Source organism: Aotus nancymaae, unplaced genomic scaffold (genome assembly GCF_030222135.1).
Source record: "Aotus nancymaae isolate 86718 unplaced genomic scaffold, 86718_ANA_hifiasm-v0.15.2.pri h1tg000058l, whole genome shotgun sequence".
Taxonomy (NCBI): Eukaryota; Metazoa; Chordata; class Mammalia; order Primates; family Aotidae; genus Aotus; species Aotus nancymaae.
This window is the reverse complement of record NW_026988472.1, coordinates 34042719-34062855: the sequence shown is the minus strand read 5'-3', so window position 1 is coordinate 34062855 and position 20137 is coordinate 34042719. Positions and strand designations below refer to the sequence as shown.

General features: G+C 37.1%; 1 protein-coding gene and 1 non-coding gene across 4 annotated transcripts in view; both read left to right on the top strand.

Annotated features, from left to right (window-relative positions):
- The window catches only part of POLA1 (DNA polymerase alpha 1, catalytic subunit), a 304555-nt gene that overhangs the window by 46527 nt on the left and 237891 nt on the right, over positions 1 to 20137 (top strand). For all 3 annotated transcript variants that reach the window (XM_012448860.3, XM_012448859.3, XM_064364437.1), the window contains 4 exons: positions 426 to 525; positions 2605 to 2729; positions 5124 to 5273; positions 5686 to 5808. In XM_012448860.3, the coding sequence (XP_012304283.1) occupies positions 426 to 525; positions 2605 to 2729; positions 5124 to 5273; positions 5686 to 5808 (498 nt within the window). The remainder of the gene's footprint in view (positions 1 to 425; positions 526 to 2604; positions 2730 to 5123; positions 5274 to 5685; positions 5809 to 20137) is intronic.
- LOC135269992 (small Cajal body-specific RNA 24) lies at positions 1645 to 1774 on the top strand. Its single transcript, XR_010338222.1, has one exon. It is a non-coding gene; the product is annotated as a small Cajal body-specific RNA 24 (non-coding RNA).

The following is a 20137-nucleotide window of genomic DNA, read 5'->3' as shown; positions in this document are numbered from 1 at the left end:
TGTCCATATTAATAATAGGGATAATGATAATACCTACATGAAGTATTTTATGTTTTTACATCATGAATGTTAGAGTAGTGATTGTAAGAGGGTTGTTTTACAATCTCAAATTTTATATGATATGAAAAGTGGTATTTTCAATATTCATTGATTAGAAAATATGAAATTCTATAAATTCAGAAGCACATAAAAATAGAATTTTTGTATTTGTTAACTCAGAGATACAGTGTTTGTTTAAGAAATTACTATGCTTGGCATTCATTTGGATTCAAGAACATATTACATTAACTGTCTTTCCCCACAGATAGGACCACTAACTGAAATAATGTTTGTTAGAACTAAGTCCTGCAATTGGAAAAGAGAGAATCATAACAATTTTAAATTAATTAGTTGCTGGCTGAAGTTGTCTTTCCATTTGATATTAGGGAGATGAAGATGAAGAAATTGATGGAGATACCAGTAAATACAAGAAAGGACGTAAGAAAGCAGCTTATGCTGGAGGCTTGGTTTTGGACCCCAAAGTTGGTAAGGCTGGGCAGTGAATTGGTTTTCTCCCAGTATTAAGGGATTTCTTAATGTGGAGCTAGGCTTGAGAAACTGGAAGACCTGAATTATATCTTATAGGTCAGCAAATAAGTCTTACGATGGCCTTACTTTTATCTTTCGTTCATGTGAAAATCTTGGTTGCCAGTCACCTGACATAGACTTAAGGTGAATTTTGTTATGCTGTGTTCCAATAAATTATTTATAGACATTGAAATTTAAATTTCATGTAGTTTTCATATGTCATGAAATACTGTTTTTAATTTTTTCCAACCATTAAAAAATGTAAAAACCATACTTAAGCTCATGGGTGGTACAAAAACAAGCAGTAGGTTGGATTTGGTCTGTAAACATAGTTTGTCCAATACATAGATACCTAGCTGTGCAGTACATAGATAGCCGTTTGTCCTGACCAGTTCAGTTGACAGCAAAGTTAAAGACAGTGCAGACAGTAACCACCAAATTTAACTTTAACAGGAGAATACCTTTTCCCTATTGTCATGAATGGCAAAGATGTTTTGTGGTACACAGAGCTAGAAATAATCTTTTTTTAAAAAAAACCTTTTTTTCTTTGTTTTTTTGGAGACAGAGTCTTGCTCTGTTGCCTAGGTTGGAGTGCAGTGGCACAATCTCCGCTCACTGCAGCTTCCACGTCCCAGGTTCAAGCGATCCTCCTGCCTCAGTCTCCCAGTAGATGAGACTCCAGGTGGGCGCCACCATAGCCAGCTAATTTTTTTGTATTAAATAAAACATTTCAACCATTCTCAAATGTACAGTTCAGTAGTAGTGTTAAGAATATTCACATCGTTGTGAAGGAATTAATGTGAATTTTATCAAATAAGTTAACTGAGGGGGAGACATTTTTGACAAAAGTGATTTTATTATAATGAAATGGAGCAGTAGTACTTGGTGTTATATAGGTCTGGGTTTGAATTCAATGCGATCTTCGGCTGCCTGTTTAACCTCTGTAAGGCTCAGCTTCTTCTGTAAAATAGAGATAAGAGTAATATCTACCACACAGGGATTTAAGGATAAATTAGTATAGTGCTGGACACAGAATAAACTATCAATATATGTTTGCAATTATTACTATCTTAATAGTGGACATTTATTTTTATTCAGTTTCTTCTCAAGGTGAAGATAACTCTTTGTAAATGTCCTAGAGAAATATAGTAGCTTTCTGTTCATCCTTTGCAAGTAAAAAGGGTGGATCGTTCCACTACTGACATTTATATATGTGTGTCTCTTATTTGATTTTAGCTTGGTTTATGTACAGGTAAATGTGCTGTCCATTTTATTTTTTGAAAGTGTTGTTAAAAAATAAACCACTCGGCTGGGTGCAGTGGCTCACGCCTGTAATCCCAGCACTTTGGGAGGCCGAGCAGGCGGATCATGAGGTCAGGAGATTGAGACCATCCTGGCCAACATGGTGAAACCCTGTCTCTACTAAAATACAAAAAATTAGCCAGGTGTGGTGGCGTGTGCCTGTAGTCGCAGCTACTCTCAAGGCTGAGGCAGGGGTATCTCTTGAACCCCGGAGGTGGAGGTTGCAGTGAGCCGAGATATGCCACTGCACTCCAGCCTGGCGATAAAGTGAGACTCCGTCTCAAAAAAATAAATAAATAAAAATAAAAAAGAAAACCACTCACTTGGTTTTATTTGGGGTGGGGAGGTGGAAAGTAGGTAGAAGGGAATTCTTGCTTTGAAGGAAAGTTTAACATTTTTTTTTGAAATGGATGTGACACCTGTCAAATAACTGGGACGGTGTTTGCTTGTAATAATGGTGTGTTTTGGGGACAGCTGGGGAAAGGACTGGTTGTGGCTGGTTCTATAGAAAGACAGGATTTTTTTCTCCCTCTTATTTTGTGATCTGGCTTTTCACTAGTTTACATCATTTTATGGAATGGTAGTTGATTTTTTTTCCTTTGTCTCTCAGCTTTGGATAGTATATATGGATAGTATATAGTTTCTAATATACTTATAGTGCTTTTAATAATGATGTTTTGACAGTTCTGCTTTTCTTTAGACTTTTTATGATATTATGTGGCTTTTTAATTTCAGGTTTTTACGATAAGTTCATTTTGCTTCTGGACTTCAACAGTCTTTATCCTTCCATCATTCAGGAATTTAACATTTGTTTTACAACAGTACAAAGAGTTGCTGCAGAGGCACAGAAAATTACAGAGGTTTGTACTTAATCTAGGGCTCTTGAAATCGAGGTTAAAAGAATTACTTAAGGAAAGGAACCAAAGGGGTTAGCATTTTAGTGTGTTTTTTTTTTTTTTTTTTTTTTTGGTAGAGGCTGGGTTTTGCTATGTTGCCCAGGTTGCTCTTGAGCTCCGGGGCTCAAGCAGTCCACCTGCCTCAGCCTACCAAAGTGCTGGGATTACAGGCATGAGCCACTGTGCCTGTCCTTTCCTCTTAAAGGATACATTAATTATATCCTTTCTTAGTGGTCAAAAAGGAGAAGGATTGGGTAGAAAGAGACTCAGACTGGTTCTGTGTCTTTTTAAAATAGCTTTATTGTGGTATTCTTCATATGCCATATAATTCGCCTGTTTAAAGTGTGTGGTTCAGTGGCTTTTAGTGTATTCCCAGAGTTTGCAACCATCGTCACAATCGGTTTTAGGATATTTTCATTATTTCCCAAAGAAACCTTTTAGCTGTCAGCCCCCTCAATCCATCTATCCCTTCCACCTCTAGGCAACTGCTAATCTTTTTGCTTGTATAGATTTGTATATTCCGGACATCTTATATAAATAGAATCATGCAGTATATGGCCTTTTGGTATCTGGCTTATTTTACTTGGCATAATGTTTTCAAGGTTCATCCATGTTGTAGAATGTACTAATACTTCATTCCTTTGTATTGCTGAATAATATTCCGTTTTATATACATGAGTGGTCTATGTATAGGTGTATACACTCCCCACACACACATTTTGTTCTTTTTTTTTTTTAAAATACATGGCAGAAGATGTCTATTTGCCCTCTAGCTCCTGAATTTATATGATTTTTAGTTCTCAACACAAGCTTGGGACCTGTTTTTTAATCCCAATTTTATATTCCCAAAAGAGAGAATCAGATAGGTTTGCCTAGGTTGGTGAGCACCACAGGTCCCTGTTATCTGTAACCACAAGAGTAGGTTTACAGGGTACAAATCTGGCTGCTAAGGGTGGGCCTTTCTGTGAGACTAGTGGAGACTGTTACAGAGAAGGTACTGGGTAGACATCCTTAACAGGTATGACTGCATTCAATTAATGTCTGAGCTCTGTCCTGCTACTGTGCCAGCATGGTGATGGTTAATATTATTTAGCCTCTACCCACCACCATTTTGCTTATTTTGAGTTTTCCAGCTTGGATTCTGGATGTATAATAGAATCATTTTAGAGTTGGAAGGGACCTCAAAAGTCATCTAAGAAATACTATACGTGTAGCAGTTCATAGATCCTGTATCATTTTTATGCATGGTACCTCAGAACAGTGTCACACAGGTAGTAGTTGTAGAGCTAGGAGTAGATTGTAAATTTCCTGACTCTATATTCTTTCAGTTTACTTTTTATCTGACTTTCATAGTTGCTGTAAATAAATTGGAATGTGTACCAGGATCTCTTTAATAGGTTTACAATCATCATCTGTTATATTGGAAAGCAATAGGTCCCTATTACTATTGTAAGAGCGTTTCACTTGAAGATATTGATCTCTGTAAAATCAGATGCTTTGTAAAGGCTAGGTTATCAAATGGCATTGACTTGGCGTACTTTAAACCAAGGGGTTTATTTTTAATTCTGAACCTTTAAAAGGGCAAATGTGCCTGGCTTTTTTCTTTGTAGCCTGTTAATAGAATTAATGGAGGCTTGAGAAAAATGGTCTAATGCTTTCCCTGCTTTTTCCTGCTGTAAATTTTAATATAAGAAGACCGTTGGTTGCTATTCTTCTGCCAATTGCATGGCAATTTGTAGGTAAAAAGTACTACATAAATGTTAAGGGATATATATGTGTTAGTTTTTAGAAATGTCGTGGCCTATTTAAATGTGCTCCGAACGGTAAAAGAAATTTGCTGATTTAGTATTTGGCTTTTTATTTTTAGTCTAGAGCATTTACAATAATTGCTGTTATTCTCCATAGTTTTTACAATTGTATAGCATTTTGTTTGGTAGTAAAAATGATTTAAAATAGTAGTTTAGCTGCTGGTTTTTTTTTTAAATCCTGGAGGTCTCTTTTAGTGTTTATATTTTAAAAACGATTTCCTCAAACATGTTGTTCTCCAGTCTTGTTGAAGAGAGTTTGTAGCATGTGTAAAAATATATCCCTTTAAATGAAATCTAAATATGTGTCTAACTACAGGGGTGAGAGATATTGGGAATGACAGACATATTGGGAGAGATGAGGGCAATGGTGACCTGTTCTACAAACCTCTCAGCTCCTTCTTAGACTACCCATGCATTGTTGACCTTTACTTATATAAGAAAATAGCTTTTCAAGATGTGATCATGGGGGAAAGTGCCTATAAAATATTACTGTAGAAATTTATTTCACAAAAGTTTGATTTGTATGAAATTTCTCTTGTGTGTTTATCAGGATGGAGAACAAGAACAGATCCCTGAGTTGCCAGATACAAACTTAGAAATGGGCATTTTGCCCAGAGAGATCCGGAAACTGGTAGAACGGAGAAAACAAGTCAAACAGCTAATGAAACAGCAAGACTTAAATCCAGACCTTATTCTTCAGGTATATCTATACCTTTTCACTAAGAAACATTTGAGTGACAGTCTCAGCTTTTAGAATTTGATTATTTAGGAGTAAACAGAATGCTGGGCAAATGCAGGTACTTATTTTAAGTTTGTGAGTAGGTGACCACTTAAAAATACTAGAGTGCCTCAGAATGGAAGCCACTTTTGTCTGCAAAGGTTGTATCTGAGTAAGATACTTCTGGCTCCTGGGAGCTTTGGATTCTGTGTTTACTTGCTTCTAGGAGGTTAGGGAATCATTGATCCAGGTGGATGGGTTGAGTGTGTTAGTTCTTTTTTATTCAGGGATATTGAGGGTTTCTCTTTTTATTGGAGATCTAGAAAGACATCTAATGTAATACTTAAGCATCTGTAAATATTGTTGTTTGTCTTTTGTTCTGTGTGGCCTGCAGTATGACATTCGACAGAAGGCTTTGAAGCTCACAGCGAACAGTATGTACGGTTGCCTGGGATTTTCCTATAGCAGATTTTATGCCAAACCACTGGCTGCCTTGGTGACATACAAAGGAAGGGAGGTAAATGGCATAATAACATTTACATCTCTAGATATGAGAGTATTTTTAACTATACCTGTTATAGTGTGGGAGAGTCAAGTTTATTACCTAGTTATACAGCATCAAAGACAGTACCCCTCTCTTTGGATGACAGGTTTGAGACAAATAGGCATTTAAATAAGGATTCGTGTGTGTGTGTGTGTGTGTGTGTGTGTGTGTGTGTGTGTATCAAGCAAGACATAAAAGGTCCCTGTTATCATGAGGCTTACTTTCTACCCAGATTGGGAGGAGATTGGGGGTAGAGATGACATGAGTTAGGAATGTGGGGTGGAGACAGGGTGGTTTGGGAAAGCAGACTGTAAATAAGTAAATAAACATGTATAACAAATAACAGAAAATATGATAGAAGCAAATGTTCTGCAGATAATTAAAACAGGGTGGTGGGCTAGAGAATGCTTAGATGTCTAGTTTATATTGGTCAGGGAAGGCTTCTTTGAGGAGGTAACATGAATGAGACCTAAGTGACGTAAGAGAGCTATTTTTTTTTTTTTTTTGGCTGATGGATTAGCTTGGAGTGTGAGTGAAAGGTAGAAATCAGGTGGATAGCTAGTAGAGCCTTTTACTAAGATGGAGGAAACTAGGAAAGAAGGATTAAGAATTCTGTTGTGGATGTGTTGCCTTTGGCCTGAGTAATAGATCTCCAGGCATAATAAGTAGGCCATTAGATGTATAAATCCAGAATTCCAAGAATATGTCAAGACTAGAGTAATGGATTGCGAGTTACTGGCTTTAGTAAGATGGGCCAGATACCAAATAGAATTTATGAACACTGTGAGCTTCAACTGTTTGAATACTATGTGCGTGGGTTTTTCTTAATTTGTAAAAGAATAGTTATGCTGAATACTAAATTTCATTTATCTCCATGTCTGTAAGTTTAAGACTATTTAGTCTTAAAGGAGGTAAGTAGTGGTCATGGGAAAAATGCTTGTATTGGGGGTCTGGACTCTGAATTCTCTAGAGCAGGAGTTGGCGAATGATGGCCATCAGGCCAAATGCAGCCTGCCATCTATTTTTGCAAATAAGGTTTTATTGGAACAGAGCCAAGCTCATTTATTTATGTATCATCTGTGGCTGCTTTTGTGTTATGAGAGCGGAGCTGAGTAGTCAAGATGGAGGCTCGCACGGCCTGCAATGCTTGATATATTTACTCTCTGGCCTTTTTTAGAAAAAAAAATTTGCTGACCCCTGCTTTAGAGTTTAGACCAGCTTTGTCCAGTAGAACTTTATGATGATGAAAATGTTTTCCATCTGCACTATCTAGTGCAGTAGTCTCTAGCCACAAGTGGCCAGTGAGCTCTTGGTATCTGTCTAGTGCCAATTAGCTGAGGAACTGGATTTTTAGATTGCTTTAATTATAATTAAAATGAATTTAAACTTAAATAGACAAATGTGGCTAGTGGCAACTGTATTGGACAGTGCAGATATAGCTGGTATACGAAAGAAATGTCAGGATGTTCAGAATCACTCTTCTTTTGGCAGCCCTATCTCAAAGATTTGACTTAGGGCACAGGGAGGAAGGGCAAAACATGTATTGAACACCAGTGATGTAATAGAAGCTTTCTTATGCATTATTTCACTAAATTACACAAGAATCCTTTGAAATAGATAATAATGTTCTCATTTTTTAGATGAGGAAGTTAAAACTCAAAGAGATAAAGTATAACAAGTGGCTATTTTGAATGTAAATCCTTTTAGTATAGTAGGGTTGTCTCTTCCATCTCAAGATGTCTTTTATGACTGTGGTTTTGCTTTATATTCTACATCTTATTACAGGGCGATCACGATTTTTGGTACTCATCTCAAGATACAGTCCTTTTTTGCATGAGAAAGATACAGGTGTTTTAGGGGCTAGTTGAAGTGAGGGAAGGGAAGGATGTTTTTAGTTTCTTAGGCTAAGTTTACTTCAAAATTATTTAAATTTTATTTCTTCACATGTATCCAGTGGCTTCTGATGGAATACTATCTTATTTTTGTATTAGGAAATGCACTCACTATGCCCCAACTGGGTGATAATACATGGGTTGACTATTGAGATTGGATCAAGGTTACTCTTAAGTTTCTCACGAGAGGCAATAGTTGACAATTTACTCCCTTGGAGAGTGCCTCTTGCTGTTGGGAAATCCCTGTTGTTAAATTTTCTGCATTGGCTCAGAAATCCACAAGCTTAAAAGGGCACTGTTGATAATGATAAGCCCCAAATTTGTCCAGTGATCTCCCCCACTCTCCTAATCCATTGTATTTTAAGGGCAATGGTTTTCTTTAGCTGGATTTTTAATGAGGAATTTAAACACAATTTTTATTTTTCTGTTATATAAAATATAACAATAATAAATCTTTAATAAATGAACTATAAAAAACCCCTGTTCTCTCCATTAAAAAACAAAGAATTTCAGACAAATCTAGAACTACTTGTATGTGATTTAAATTCTTGGTTTCTGCTTTCCTCTTTTCTCTTTACACTTTGCTCTTTCACTCAAATAAGATAGATAAAACTCTGGAAAGTAGGCCTTTAAAGTAATATAAGGCTACTGAGAAATAATAATTACACAGTTTCTCCCAGGAAATCTTATTCTAGGAGAAGATCCAAAGTCACTTACAAATATTAATTCCTAACATAAAACTGATTGTTAAAGTATTAGTGATAATTGTTAGCACTGGTGGGTGGAAGTAGCCTGTGGGATAATCTTTCTTTGGGTTTGCTGGTTTTTCTGGTATATGCTATTGAGTCTTTGTGATTTTTCAAGCATCTCATAATTATTAAAGAGGTAGGAGGAGTGAAGTGAAAATGAGAGCCAGTTTGCTGAGATTTTGGAATACCTTTGTAACTTATTAAACTAGTGCTTTTTTGTGACAAGATAGAGTGAGCCAGATAATATAGTAACCTGCAGATCTTACAAATTCTTTGCTTTTATCCTTATGGGATAAATTAGATTAAAGTTCAAGTGGAAATTAATGAGAAGGAAACCTGGTAGCATGCCATTACGAAAGATTATAAAATTTTGTTTTGGATATGGATTAAATCACAGCCTAGGGAGGCCTTGAAGTCCCCTTTTCCTTTTTATTTTTAAGTCTATTTTGTGTTTGCTCAGTTTTGTTGGAATCGTGCAGGTTTGACTCTAGTGACCTAATAATTTCTGTAATCAAATGTATTATGTCTCCTAGAATACTCAGAGTAATTACTAATTGTACTTTTAAAAACAGGTTTGTAATAAAAGTGCCAATAGTTGTGTCAAATAGGCATCAATATTGTCTTTTCACAGGTGTGATCTTTCACACTTAAACTCTTCCATGATCTTGAATTGCTTGGTGATAGAGGAATGAGCTAATGGATAAAGAATTGTATGAGGGAGCTCACAGTGTGCAAGTTATTTAAAAGTAATGAAGTCAGTGTTTCAGAGAAGTACTACGTGAATCTATACAAATACCATCTGTATTTGTGTTAGTTCTCAATGCATGTGTAGAGAGGCATAAAAAAAGAAATTGTGCAAGCATATGGCACTGAGTGGACATGTAATTTTAAACCATGAAGAAAAGGGGTATCAGTTGTCAAATGTCTGATGTGGTAATTGAAGTGATTGTTCACTAGATGGCGATAGACACCCTGAGATCATTAATCAATTAAGGATTTTATTCTGTGAACAATAGTGAAGGTAATTTAATGGGTTAAATCTGTCCACATTTTAGACTTTTACTAGTTTTGGAACTATTAAAGAAAAGCTAAAACTGGCCCAAAGGATTGTAATACTCTAGTGTTTAAAATAGTGATGATTTTTTAATCAATAGTTATATTGATGGTAACTAATTTAATTTATCATAGCAAGTTAATTCTATCAAGTAGCTAAATTCTGATTTCTGGCCACGGATACACGATACATGACTTCCTCAGTCACATTATCAGAAGCTAATCTAAAGGGAATTGGAAATGATTTTGATATATAATTTTGCCTTTTTGAATTTGTTGTTTTTTTATTGAGAAATTTTTTTTTCTTTTAGAAACAGGGTCTCACTTTGTTGCTCAGGCTGGAGTGTAGTGGTGTGATCATAGTTCACTGCAGCCTTGAATTCCTGGATTCAAGTGATCTTCTCGCCTCAGCCTCCATAGTAGCTGGGACTACAGGCATATGCCACCACACCTGGCTTATTTATTTTTACTTTTTGTAGAGATGGAGTCTTGCTGTATTGCTCAGACTGGTCTCCAACTTCTGGCCTCAAGGGATCCTCCCACCTTGGCCTCACAAAGCTGTAGTGTTATAGCTGTGAGCCACTGTGCCTGGCTTTGAGGAATTTAAAACTGACTGTGTACTTGTAAGCATACTCATTGCATAACTTTAGTTTAGTGGGAATATTTGTCTTGATAGAATAATTAGTACTTATTGACATTAGTATTGCTTTATTTCTCTCTTATTTCTGTGTCCTTGTGAAAACCATTTTTGGTCTGGAATTTTTTATTGCATTTTAAAATGTGTGCTCTGATGTTTAGGTATAGAGTTCATGCATTTTCATTCTCCTACCTTATAGGCTGAAATGAGTCTTTGCCAGCCTGCTTGCCAATTGGTCGTAGACTGCCTGGCTTTTAGTTGTGTTTGGAGCTGGAATTTGTGCATTTAAAAAGTGTATCCAAATCATTAATGCAAACATTACAATTTTGGCAAGACTTTCTGGGATTTTCTTGGTGATATGGTAGCATCTATCAGGATCTCTTGCGAATGGCACTAGCACAAAGGGCTCTAGCCTTTGTTGGTGTTGGTGATGGAGAATGAGTGACCGTGAAGAATTTTACAATTAAATATTAAGGAAGTCTTTGATCTTTACCTGTAAATAAGCAAAAATTTTACTTTTGCAATTTCTTTTCTTAAAAATAGCCTAGTTTTTATGTAAAAAATTAAAGGCAATAAAATACTATAGAGACAACTAAAGACCATTTCCTCTCCATCCTCTCTCATTTCTTTTTCTTTTTCAGAGGTTAACTTGCCCAGAGTTGGGTTTGTCATTCTTGCCCATGAGTCATTCTTTTTTTGCTTCTGCAACGTGTGTATACATGTGGGTCATTGAAAGTTTTTACAATGTATATGTCATGATATACATATTCTTTTGCAGTTTGAAAAAGTAGGGGAAAAATTCTACTCTGTGTACCACATTTTAAGCATATTCATCTTGATACATTTTTAGATTTGATTTATTCATATTAACTATTGTATAATATTTCAATTAATAAATATAGCACAGTGTATTTTTAAATTCTTCCATCATCCATTTCTTTAGGTTTCCAAGTTTTCATTTCTTAATTATTTGCTGTTACAAACAGTGCTGCAGTAGACAGTGCCACCTTTGTGAGAGTTTCTCTGGTATATTTCTAGGAGTGGAATTTGTACAACTTCCCCAGCAGTGTATGAGGTTTTATTGATAAGAGCAACCATTTAACTTATCATAGCAAGCTAATTTTTAAAAATCAAGTAGCTAAAATCGTATGTCTGGCTGGAGCCACAAATATAACTCCCTCAGTCATAATATCAGAGGCTAATCTAAAGAGAATTGGAAATGATTTTGATATACAATTTTGCTTCTTTGAATTTTTGTTTAGTTCCCTGTTGAGGCATTTTAAACTTACTATCTACTTAGACTTGTTGCATAATCCTTGGTATTCCGCATCCTTGCCGTACTTGTTATCTGAATTTTCATTTTTTGGTTGGTCTCATGAGTATGGAAGGGTATCTCGTTGTGGTTTTAATTTACATTTTAAAATTATGAGTTAAGTTGGCATCTTTTCATGTGTTTATTAACTCTTCCATTTTCTCGTCTGAATAGAACATAGATGTTCTGTTTTGTTGAGTTGTGCGTTTCTTAGTATTCTTAGGTATTCAAAAGCTAATCCTTGTTTTGTCATTTGTGCTGCAGATATCTCTTTCAGTCTGTGGCTTGTCCTTTTCCTTTATTTGTAGTCTTTTATTATGCAGAAGTTTCAAATTTTAATGCCAGATATTTAATATTTTCTCCTTTATACTATGTGGGTTTTTTTGCACAAAGAGTCTTTCCCTCCTCCAGTGATGTAGACATTCTCCCTTGTTTTCTTCTAAAAGTTGCAAAGTTTAGCTTTTCTTATTTAGATCTTTAATCCTTCTAGAAATTATTTTTAGGAATGATACAAGTTAGGAATCTAATCGTACTTGTTTGCTTCCTTGTAGAGTTGTTGAACTTGTTCCTCTATTCCAGGGATTGGCAGACTTTGGCATGGGCTAACTCACCTCAAAACTGCCTGCTTTTGTAAATTAAGTTTGACTGGGACACAGCCCTACCCATTTGTTTATGGCTGCATTTGTGCTACAAAAGCAGAGTTGAGTAGTTGCCAGAGAGACCAAGTGAACTGCAAAGCCTAAAGTATGTCCTATCTGGCCCTTTACAGAAAAAGCTTGCCAACTCCTTGTCTAAAAGATAGTCATGAGTAGTAGAAGAGCAACTCACATTTCCAGCAGTAGCAGACATAGTCAGTGAAAATAGAGGAAATTACACTAAAGGTGGTGAGAAGGAAGGAAAACAATCCTTTGGACATATAAAAAATACAAAGTTTGAAGTTTTACTGATTCTTAGATTGTCATATGAGAACTTCCCTCAACCCATGTAGAGTAAAGGGGAGGTCTGTGAATCCTCTGAAGTTGTATTTAATGTTTTGTGTGTCTGTGCATATGGGTACTTTTTGCGGGAAGAGGATGCATAGCATTTAAGAGACTCTCATGATGTGAAAATGATAAAGAACTGCTGGTTCTTATATTTCATTTCTGGCCTCTTATGTAGCTTGAAGGGAAACTTTAGCCTTAAAAATGTATGCTTTTGTCACCTAAAACATGGCAGTGCAAAGAATTTTCTTGCCACACCAGGCCCATTTAAACTGTGTGGGAAGAGTTCCAATTCCAAGAGTTCCAACTCCAGAATTTTTATAGCCACCATTAAGACTACTTTTAATTTCAGCTGACCTAGTAACATTTTGATTTTTTAAAAATATGATAATTTATTTTAAGGCTAAAATGAAGGTTTAATATATTTTGGCAGATATATTTTATGTTGAAAAAGCAATATCCTTTGTTAGTGATTATGAATTACCTATTACTTTTAAAGTTGTTTAGATTATAAAATTTGAAGCCAAATAATTTTTTTTATTCCCTTTCTATTGTCATATTTCAGGGATGTTTGGATTCTAAATTCCTTGCAGTTCTTCAGAACTGATAACACATACTATTCAGCTTTAATTATTCACATTCTACTCATTCCGAATTTGTGGTAATTCAGATGGAATGAGTTGAAATTTTCCTTAGTACAAATTAATAGTTATTTCAGAGCGTAGGTTCTTTTCATATACCATTAAATACAGGTTGAGTATCCCTAGGCTAAAAATCTAAAATGCTCCAAAATCTGACTTTTTAAGTGCCGCCATGATACTCAAAGGAAATACTCATTGGAGCATTTTGTGTTTCAGATTTTTGAATTAGGGATGCTCAGCCAGTATAATGTAAATATTCCAAAATTCAGAATTCAAACACTCTGGTTCCAAGCATTTCGGATACTTAGCCTGTAGCATAGAAAAAATAATTTACAGTCAATTAAGTGGCATCTTACCTGCAGATCATTTATTTATTTTTTGGGACGGAATCTGTCATCTGGAGTGCAGTGGTGCGATCTCCGCTCACTGCAATCTCTGCCTCCTGGGTTCAAGCAATTCTCCTGTCTCAGCCTCCCGAGTAGCTGGGACTATAGGTGCGCACCACCATGCCTGGCTAATTTTTTGTATTTTAGTAGAGATGGGGTTTCAGCATGTTGGCCAGAATTGTCTTGATCTCCTGACCTCGTGATCTACCCACCTTGGCCTCCCAAAGTGCTGTACAGGCGTGAGCCACTGCACGTGGCCTCTGCAGATCATTTATATTGATGAACTTGTACTAAGGAACAATCTGTTTGCTTGTTCATTTGTCTGCATTCTTTCAAGAACTGATGAAATTAATGTTGGTACTTTCAAATAAAGGTGAGAAAAGGAAGCTGTAATTTGGAAACACCCCATGGAAGGCCAGTCCAGATTATAACTTAGACTTTCAGTAATTTGAGAGAAATGCAATAATAAAAATTCAAGTATATAGAGTAATTCATGATTATTATATATGCTTGCATTATAATAAATGTAATATATACTTATATGAAAAATATATGGTAAGCATGTGATATATATAACAGTGTTACATTTATAGAGATTAAATAAGTGGGTTACACTTAGGTTTGATTTTAATTACTCTATATGCTTGAAAATACTGAGTATTTCCTTCAAAATGGCTAAAATGTTAGACTTGAGACAAATTCAGAATAACCTTATTCTTCTTTCTTAATAGTTGGAAACTAGCGTCTCCAAGATGCATGGATATTGGCCTCTTTGTGCCTTTTGGGTTTTTGGACATTGAAAGGTACTGGTTTAGGAGGACACAAGCCAGCTGATGTAAGAGACAGCTGGGAAGAGAAAGACTAGGTCAGATCTTGCCTGGGGTCTGTGAGTGTAAGAGAAGAAAGCTCCATCAAGGAGACCATTTAGGCATCTTCTTGTTTATCCCCTTTGCATTTGCTGAAGTTTTTGAGTGGTCACCACATCTTTGTTTTACCTGCACTTTAAGGAATCCAGGCATGGGCATCCACACCCCTCTCCTGCACATACTTTATACCACTAAGTGTCAAAGGCAATCAATCTAAATTTGTGCCTTTTTCCACCTATATTATTGGATTCCTTATTACTAGATTTTTCAAATGGGTCTTCATAAGCTAGTATCAATGCTTAAAAATTTTGTATTAACACAAATCAAAACAAAAGTCTGCACCCTCAAATTATATCTGTATTCTCCAACCTCTACTTCAGTTTGTCAGGGAGTGCATTTCGGATGTTTTTTTGTTCTACCTAGCACCTAAGCCTTGTGCTCTACATAGTGGATGTTTGTTTGCTTTACCTCTGGGATCACACTTGGTAGTTTCTGTAGTTAGAGATGGGTAGATATGGAGGTGGTATGTTTTTTAAAGAAGGTCTTGATATTTAAGCCTATTTTGAATTTATAAGAATGGCCAGGATACTCAAACAAGAAAAAGGATAATTCGTACATTTGTACTAGGAACCTAGGAGCTTCTATCTGAAAAGACAGGGACAGAGTATTTTTGCCTTGATATTTTATCTTTTTAATTATTGAAACCATTGGGAATGTGGCTAAGGATGAGAAGATAAATGCTATTAAGACTGACCTTGTGTCAGCACCACTGATCTCTGCTGAGATAGATTAAGTTTCATTACATCAATTTCATCACATAAATTGAGTCCTGGAAATCTTTTTCTTCCCTACCCCTCACCAGAATGAGTGACTCTGTTAACCCAAATTCATTCCACTTTCTTCATATGTGAAAATTTTAAATAAACCTATTTTGGTATCTATTTCTTTTTCACAAGCCGCGTGTTATTTGACAGGTGTTCTAAAGCTCCTTGCTTTGGCAATGAACCAAGATGACAGAGCAGTAGTGATTTAGAAATTGCCGTTCCCTTCTTGTTAAGTGATAAAAAGCAAAGTGTGAAGTTATTAACCACTATTCACCAGTGGCATAGAAATTGGTGTAAGGTTTAATTGTCTGGTTCTATAGTTGGTCTGCATAGACAATTTCCTGGATAATGCCTCTCTTAAGGAAAGGGAATAATAATCATATAACTACACTTTTTTCTCCCATATCATTTTTTTCCATCTTTTCGTAAATTGCAGATAGATGGATTGGTGAGAAAGGAGCATTAGAAAACCAAAATATTGACCTCACAGGCTTTCCCTTTCCTCATCTGCCCAGGTAATAGATTTATGGGTGACATGGCAGCACTCAGCAACATTGCAAATTTCCCACCCCCCAAATCAATCAGATGCTCAAGTGTTTGAATCCGATGATGTGCAAGATGTTACCACACTGTCGCCTTACTTTAGCCATGCTGAGTCTATTGCTAATTGGAAAAACCTACTTTTGGCAGCCTTGTCTACAGTCAGGCCCATTAAAGACATATCCATGTCAAGTTTAAAAACAAAACTAGCTCATTCGGCTTGTTCCTGCTGGGGACTGGCTGACTGAGGGAAGACTAATAGAATTAGTGCCTTCTGTTTGTGTGTCATCATTTCAGTGGGCAGCATGAGCCTGTGTCAATTTGCCAGATCATAAATACTGTGTTAAATTACGGTGAGCTGAGTTTGGTAAGTTGTGGGAGTTTTGGAAGGCGGGGAGAAGAATAGTTTTATGTATGTGTGTATGTGTGAAGAAGCCGTTTGATTTTCAGCCAGGGATTCCTGAGCCCTGTGGTCATGGTTTTAGAGATCTTATACCTACTTTGAAATTGAGTGCCAGTGTCAGGTTGTGCAGCTGTCCTTGTTTCCTTTTTATTATTAATTTTGTGGTTGAATTGGCTTGTATCCCTTTTAAACTCGAATGTATGAGTCTCAACATTTAAAAATTTCTTTGAAAATTCTCTTTTAAAAAGCAATATGAAATAGAATGTAGCTGAAAAGTGAATTTTTACTCACATTTTTAAAAGAGCAACAAAGCATGAGTGATTTCCCGAAATGGTTTCTGTGTCATCTTTAGAATTCTTCTAATTACTAATTCTTCTTTAGTTTAGTTTTCTATTACCTGTTTTTATTGGCTTTGTTGTTTTACATTTGACAAAAGATTTGCTGTTTTGAGGCTGGTGATGAGATTTTTTTTTTTTTTTTTTTTTGCCTCAGGACTAAGAGTTGAGTGGGGATTGGAGTGGAACAAAGATATTAGGTTTCTTTCATGATTTGAGTGTCAGACACTTGGCTATATTTGTTTCATGGGTTTTTCATTGCTGCTAACTTAACCACAGACACATTTTCAGTCCTGTGCAGGAGGGTGGTGTGCCTTCCACAGGCGGGGAAGAGGAGGGTTGGTGGGGGTGGCTTGGAGAAAGGAATAAGCTCATGGGCTATTAATAATATACATTGTTCTTGAGTTCACATGTAACATTTCTGAGCCCTGACCAACAGGGTAGGGTGCATGTTCTATTTACGTTGGACTACATGGCGTGATGTGATGGACAGCTGGTAACATAATCACAGGAAAAATCTGGACATTTCTTCTTTAATGATATCATGATAGGGCAGAAAAAAATAATTTGTTTTCAGAAGATTGACTTAAGTGGGTGAATGTATTTAATTCAGTTACTGGTTCTTGCCTCGTAGCCAGGCTTTCTTCAAGTAATACTTGCTGAGCGTGTACCTGGAGGGAAATGGAGACAAATGACATTGCTTGTGACCCACGGGCTTGAGAGGAACCCCAGCATTTAATGACTTGGTAATGATTCCATTACTGGTAATGATTCCACTAAAACTAGAGCTAGAGCTTGGGAGGCTAAACTTGTCATTACTTACTAGTAAACAAGAGAAAGGATCTTTTGTAGGCAGAAAAATCTTACAAAATGCCTGAGTATGCACTGGAGAAAGCCCTGGACGGCACACCAGGGGTGCTCCTCACCCACTTGTTTACTTTTTGTGGCTTTGAGCAAGTCATTCATTCTGCCTCTTGATTTTTCACTTGTCAGATGGGGTACTAGATGATGATAATTACTGCACAGTGGGCTTCAGTTATAAAGCACCTTAACATAGAGTAGCTATCCACTGTTGTTTCTCAGAACAACCCAGGGGAAGCATTCGTGCAAGGCACTGAGCACCTAGCAGGTGTCAGGCATGGTGGTGCTGGTGTTGGGGAGACAGTGGTAAACTTAAGTATTCAAGGACCTTGCCTTCATGGTTTTCAGTCTAGTAAGTGAGAGCGGTTAATCAAATGGTCAATGAATAATTATGTCAGTCTGAAAGAAAGTAAGTGCTAAGAAAAGGAGCATTAATTTCTGAGTCTTGATAGCAAAGGCCCTTGATCTGGGCTGAAAAGTCAAAATCTTCCTGATCCTTTGATACTTGAGCTGAGATCTACAGAGTGTGGGCTGGAGTTACCTAGATGAAAAGTTGGAAGAATGAGCATTCATTCTAGAGTGAGGGCTAGCATGTGCAGAGGTCCTGTGGTGGGTGGAAGCATTATGTGGCCAGGGCACTGAGAAGGCTGAGGTAGCTGGAAAGAAGGGGAGAATGATAGGAGGCGAGGCTGGAGAGGTAATCAAGGTCACACCATATAGGATTTGCAGGCCATGTTGACCAAGGGGCAGATGTTAATAGGTTTTTTTTTGTTTTGTATCTTTGAGACAGAGTCTCACTCTGTCAACCAGACTGGAGTGCAGTGGCACAATCCTGGCTCCCTGCAGTCTCCGCCTCCCGAGTTCAAGCAGTTCTCCTGCCTAAGCCTCCCGAGTAGCTGGGACTACAGGCACCTGCCACCACTCCCAGCTAATTTTTGTATTTTTTAGTAGAGCCAGGGTTTCACCACATTGACCAGGGTGGTCTTGAACTCCTAACCTCAAATGATCCACCCACCTTGGCCTCCCAAGTTGCTGGGATTATAGGCGTGAGCCACCGCACCTGGCCAGATGTTAATAGGTTTTATATGGTGGGGGAGATTGGCTCACGTTTCTATTTTGAGAAGATCACTCTGCTTGAGTGAGTTGCTGGGGTCGGAGTAGATGAGGGGAAACTGATTAGCAGGCTATTATTAGAATAGTATTCCAGGTAAGTGATGGTGGTAGCTTGACTAGTGTGATGGCAGTCAGTGGAGGGAGGAGGACCCAGGTATGAGAGAGATTTAAGAGAAAAAAATTTCAGTAAAACTTGGTGGTAGATTGGATATGAGGCTTAGGATGGGGAAGGTATCAAGGTGAACTCTTGGCTGTCTGACTTGTGTAAGAAGATGGATGGAGTACTTTTCACTGAGATAAAGAGCACTGGAAGATAACCAGGTTTGGGGCAGGAGGAGGGAAAGATGAACAGTTTGATCTTAGACATGTTCATTTTGAGGTGGCAGGATATAAACTGGAGAGTCATTGGTTTATAGTCATTGTTAAATGGAGCCATGGACATGGATGAGATTACTGTAGGAGAGAGGAGAGAGTGGAAAGAGAAGTGGGTGTAGGACTCAGTCCTAAGGAACCCCAGCATTTAATGACTTGGTGGAGGAGGACTGGCTTTAAGAAGTAGACTGTGAAAGAGCAGCCAGAGAACAAGAAGAGGTGGGAACACATGGTGTTGTGAAACCAGTGAAGAGCATTTCAGGGAAGTGGTAGGCATTGCCAGGAAGAGACAGTGATGATAGTTTTGAAAAATTTCCATTGAATTTTGGGATATGGAGGTGATCTTGGACTTTAGTTTGTGCTGTTTGAATGCAGTAATGGTGGTCAGGAAGATACTATAATTACACAGTTTATAGATGAAGAATCTGAGGCACAAGGAAGTAACTTGTAAAACAGCTTACCTAAATGTCAGAACTGAAATCCAGGCCTAGGCCTGGGTGCCTCAGACTCCCTGCTCTAACTGTTATACCTGCCACCTATAGCCTACTGCTTTACTAGGTAAGTGTGTGGATTTAGGAGGCAAACACAACTGTGTCCCTGTTGTACTTCTCACTGGGTTGGGGATCTATTAACTAGTTATTTAACCTCATCAACCCTCAACTTCCTCATTTTTAATAATGGTAAATGTCCAGTGGGGTTGTTGGGAAAATTGAATGAGATAATGTGTGTTAATGCCTTGAAATGTGTTTGTTACATAATAAGTACTCAGTAAATACTAACTAAAAAATAAACAGCCTTCTACCGTTGTGTCTGCCCTTTCCTCAGAGCCTCTTACCTCCAACTGCATTTTTCTCTCGTTTTAATGCTTAGTAGTCTTCTCTTAAAAGGCCAGTTTGTTATGCTATTTGCTCAATTATTTTCAAGTTTGTGTTTTTACTTTGCCATTTCTTCTGCTTTTAGTGCCCTTGTCCACCTACATCAATAATTTCTGTGTAGTGTAATGTCTCTGTCAGTCTTCCTCAAAACTAACTTTTTGTGACTGATTTAAAACTGATTTTCATTGCTCTGCAACTTAATGACCTTGGCTTATGTTTACATTTGTTTATTCTTAGGAGCTTGATGTTCATGAGTTTGGGAAGTTTGTTCACTCAGTTTTACTAAAGAGATTTGGGGGCCAGGCATGTTTTTTTCATGTCCTTCAGCAGCATCTAGTAGAATGCTTTAAAGTAGTGGATACAAAATGGCAAACAGTATTTTTATACTATTTAAGAAATAGCTCTTTCCTGTCACTTTCTTCTCACTGCATACTTAAAGTACAGTTCTTAGTAAGTCCTGCCA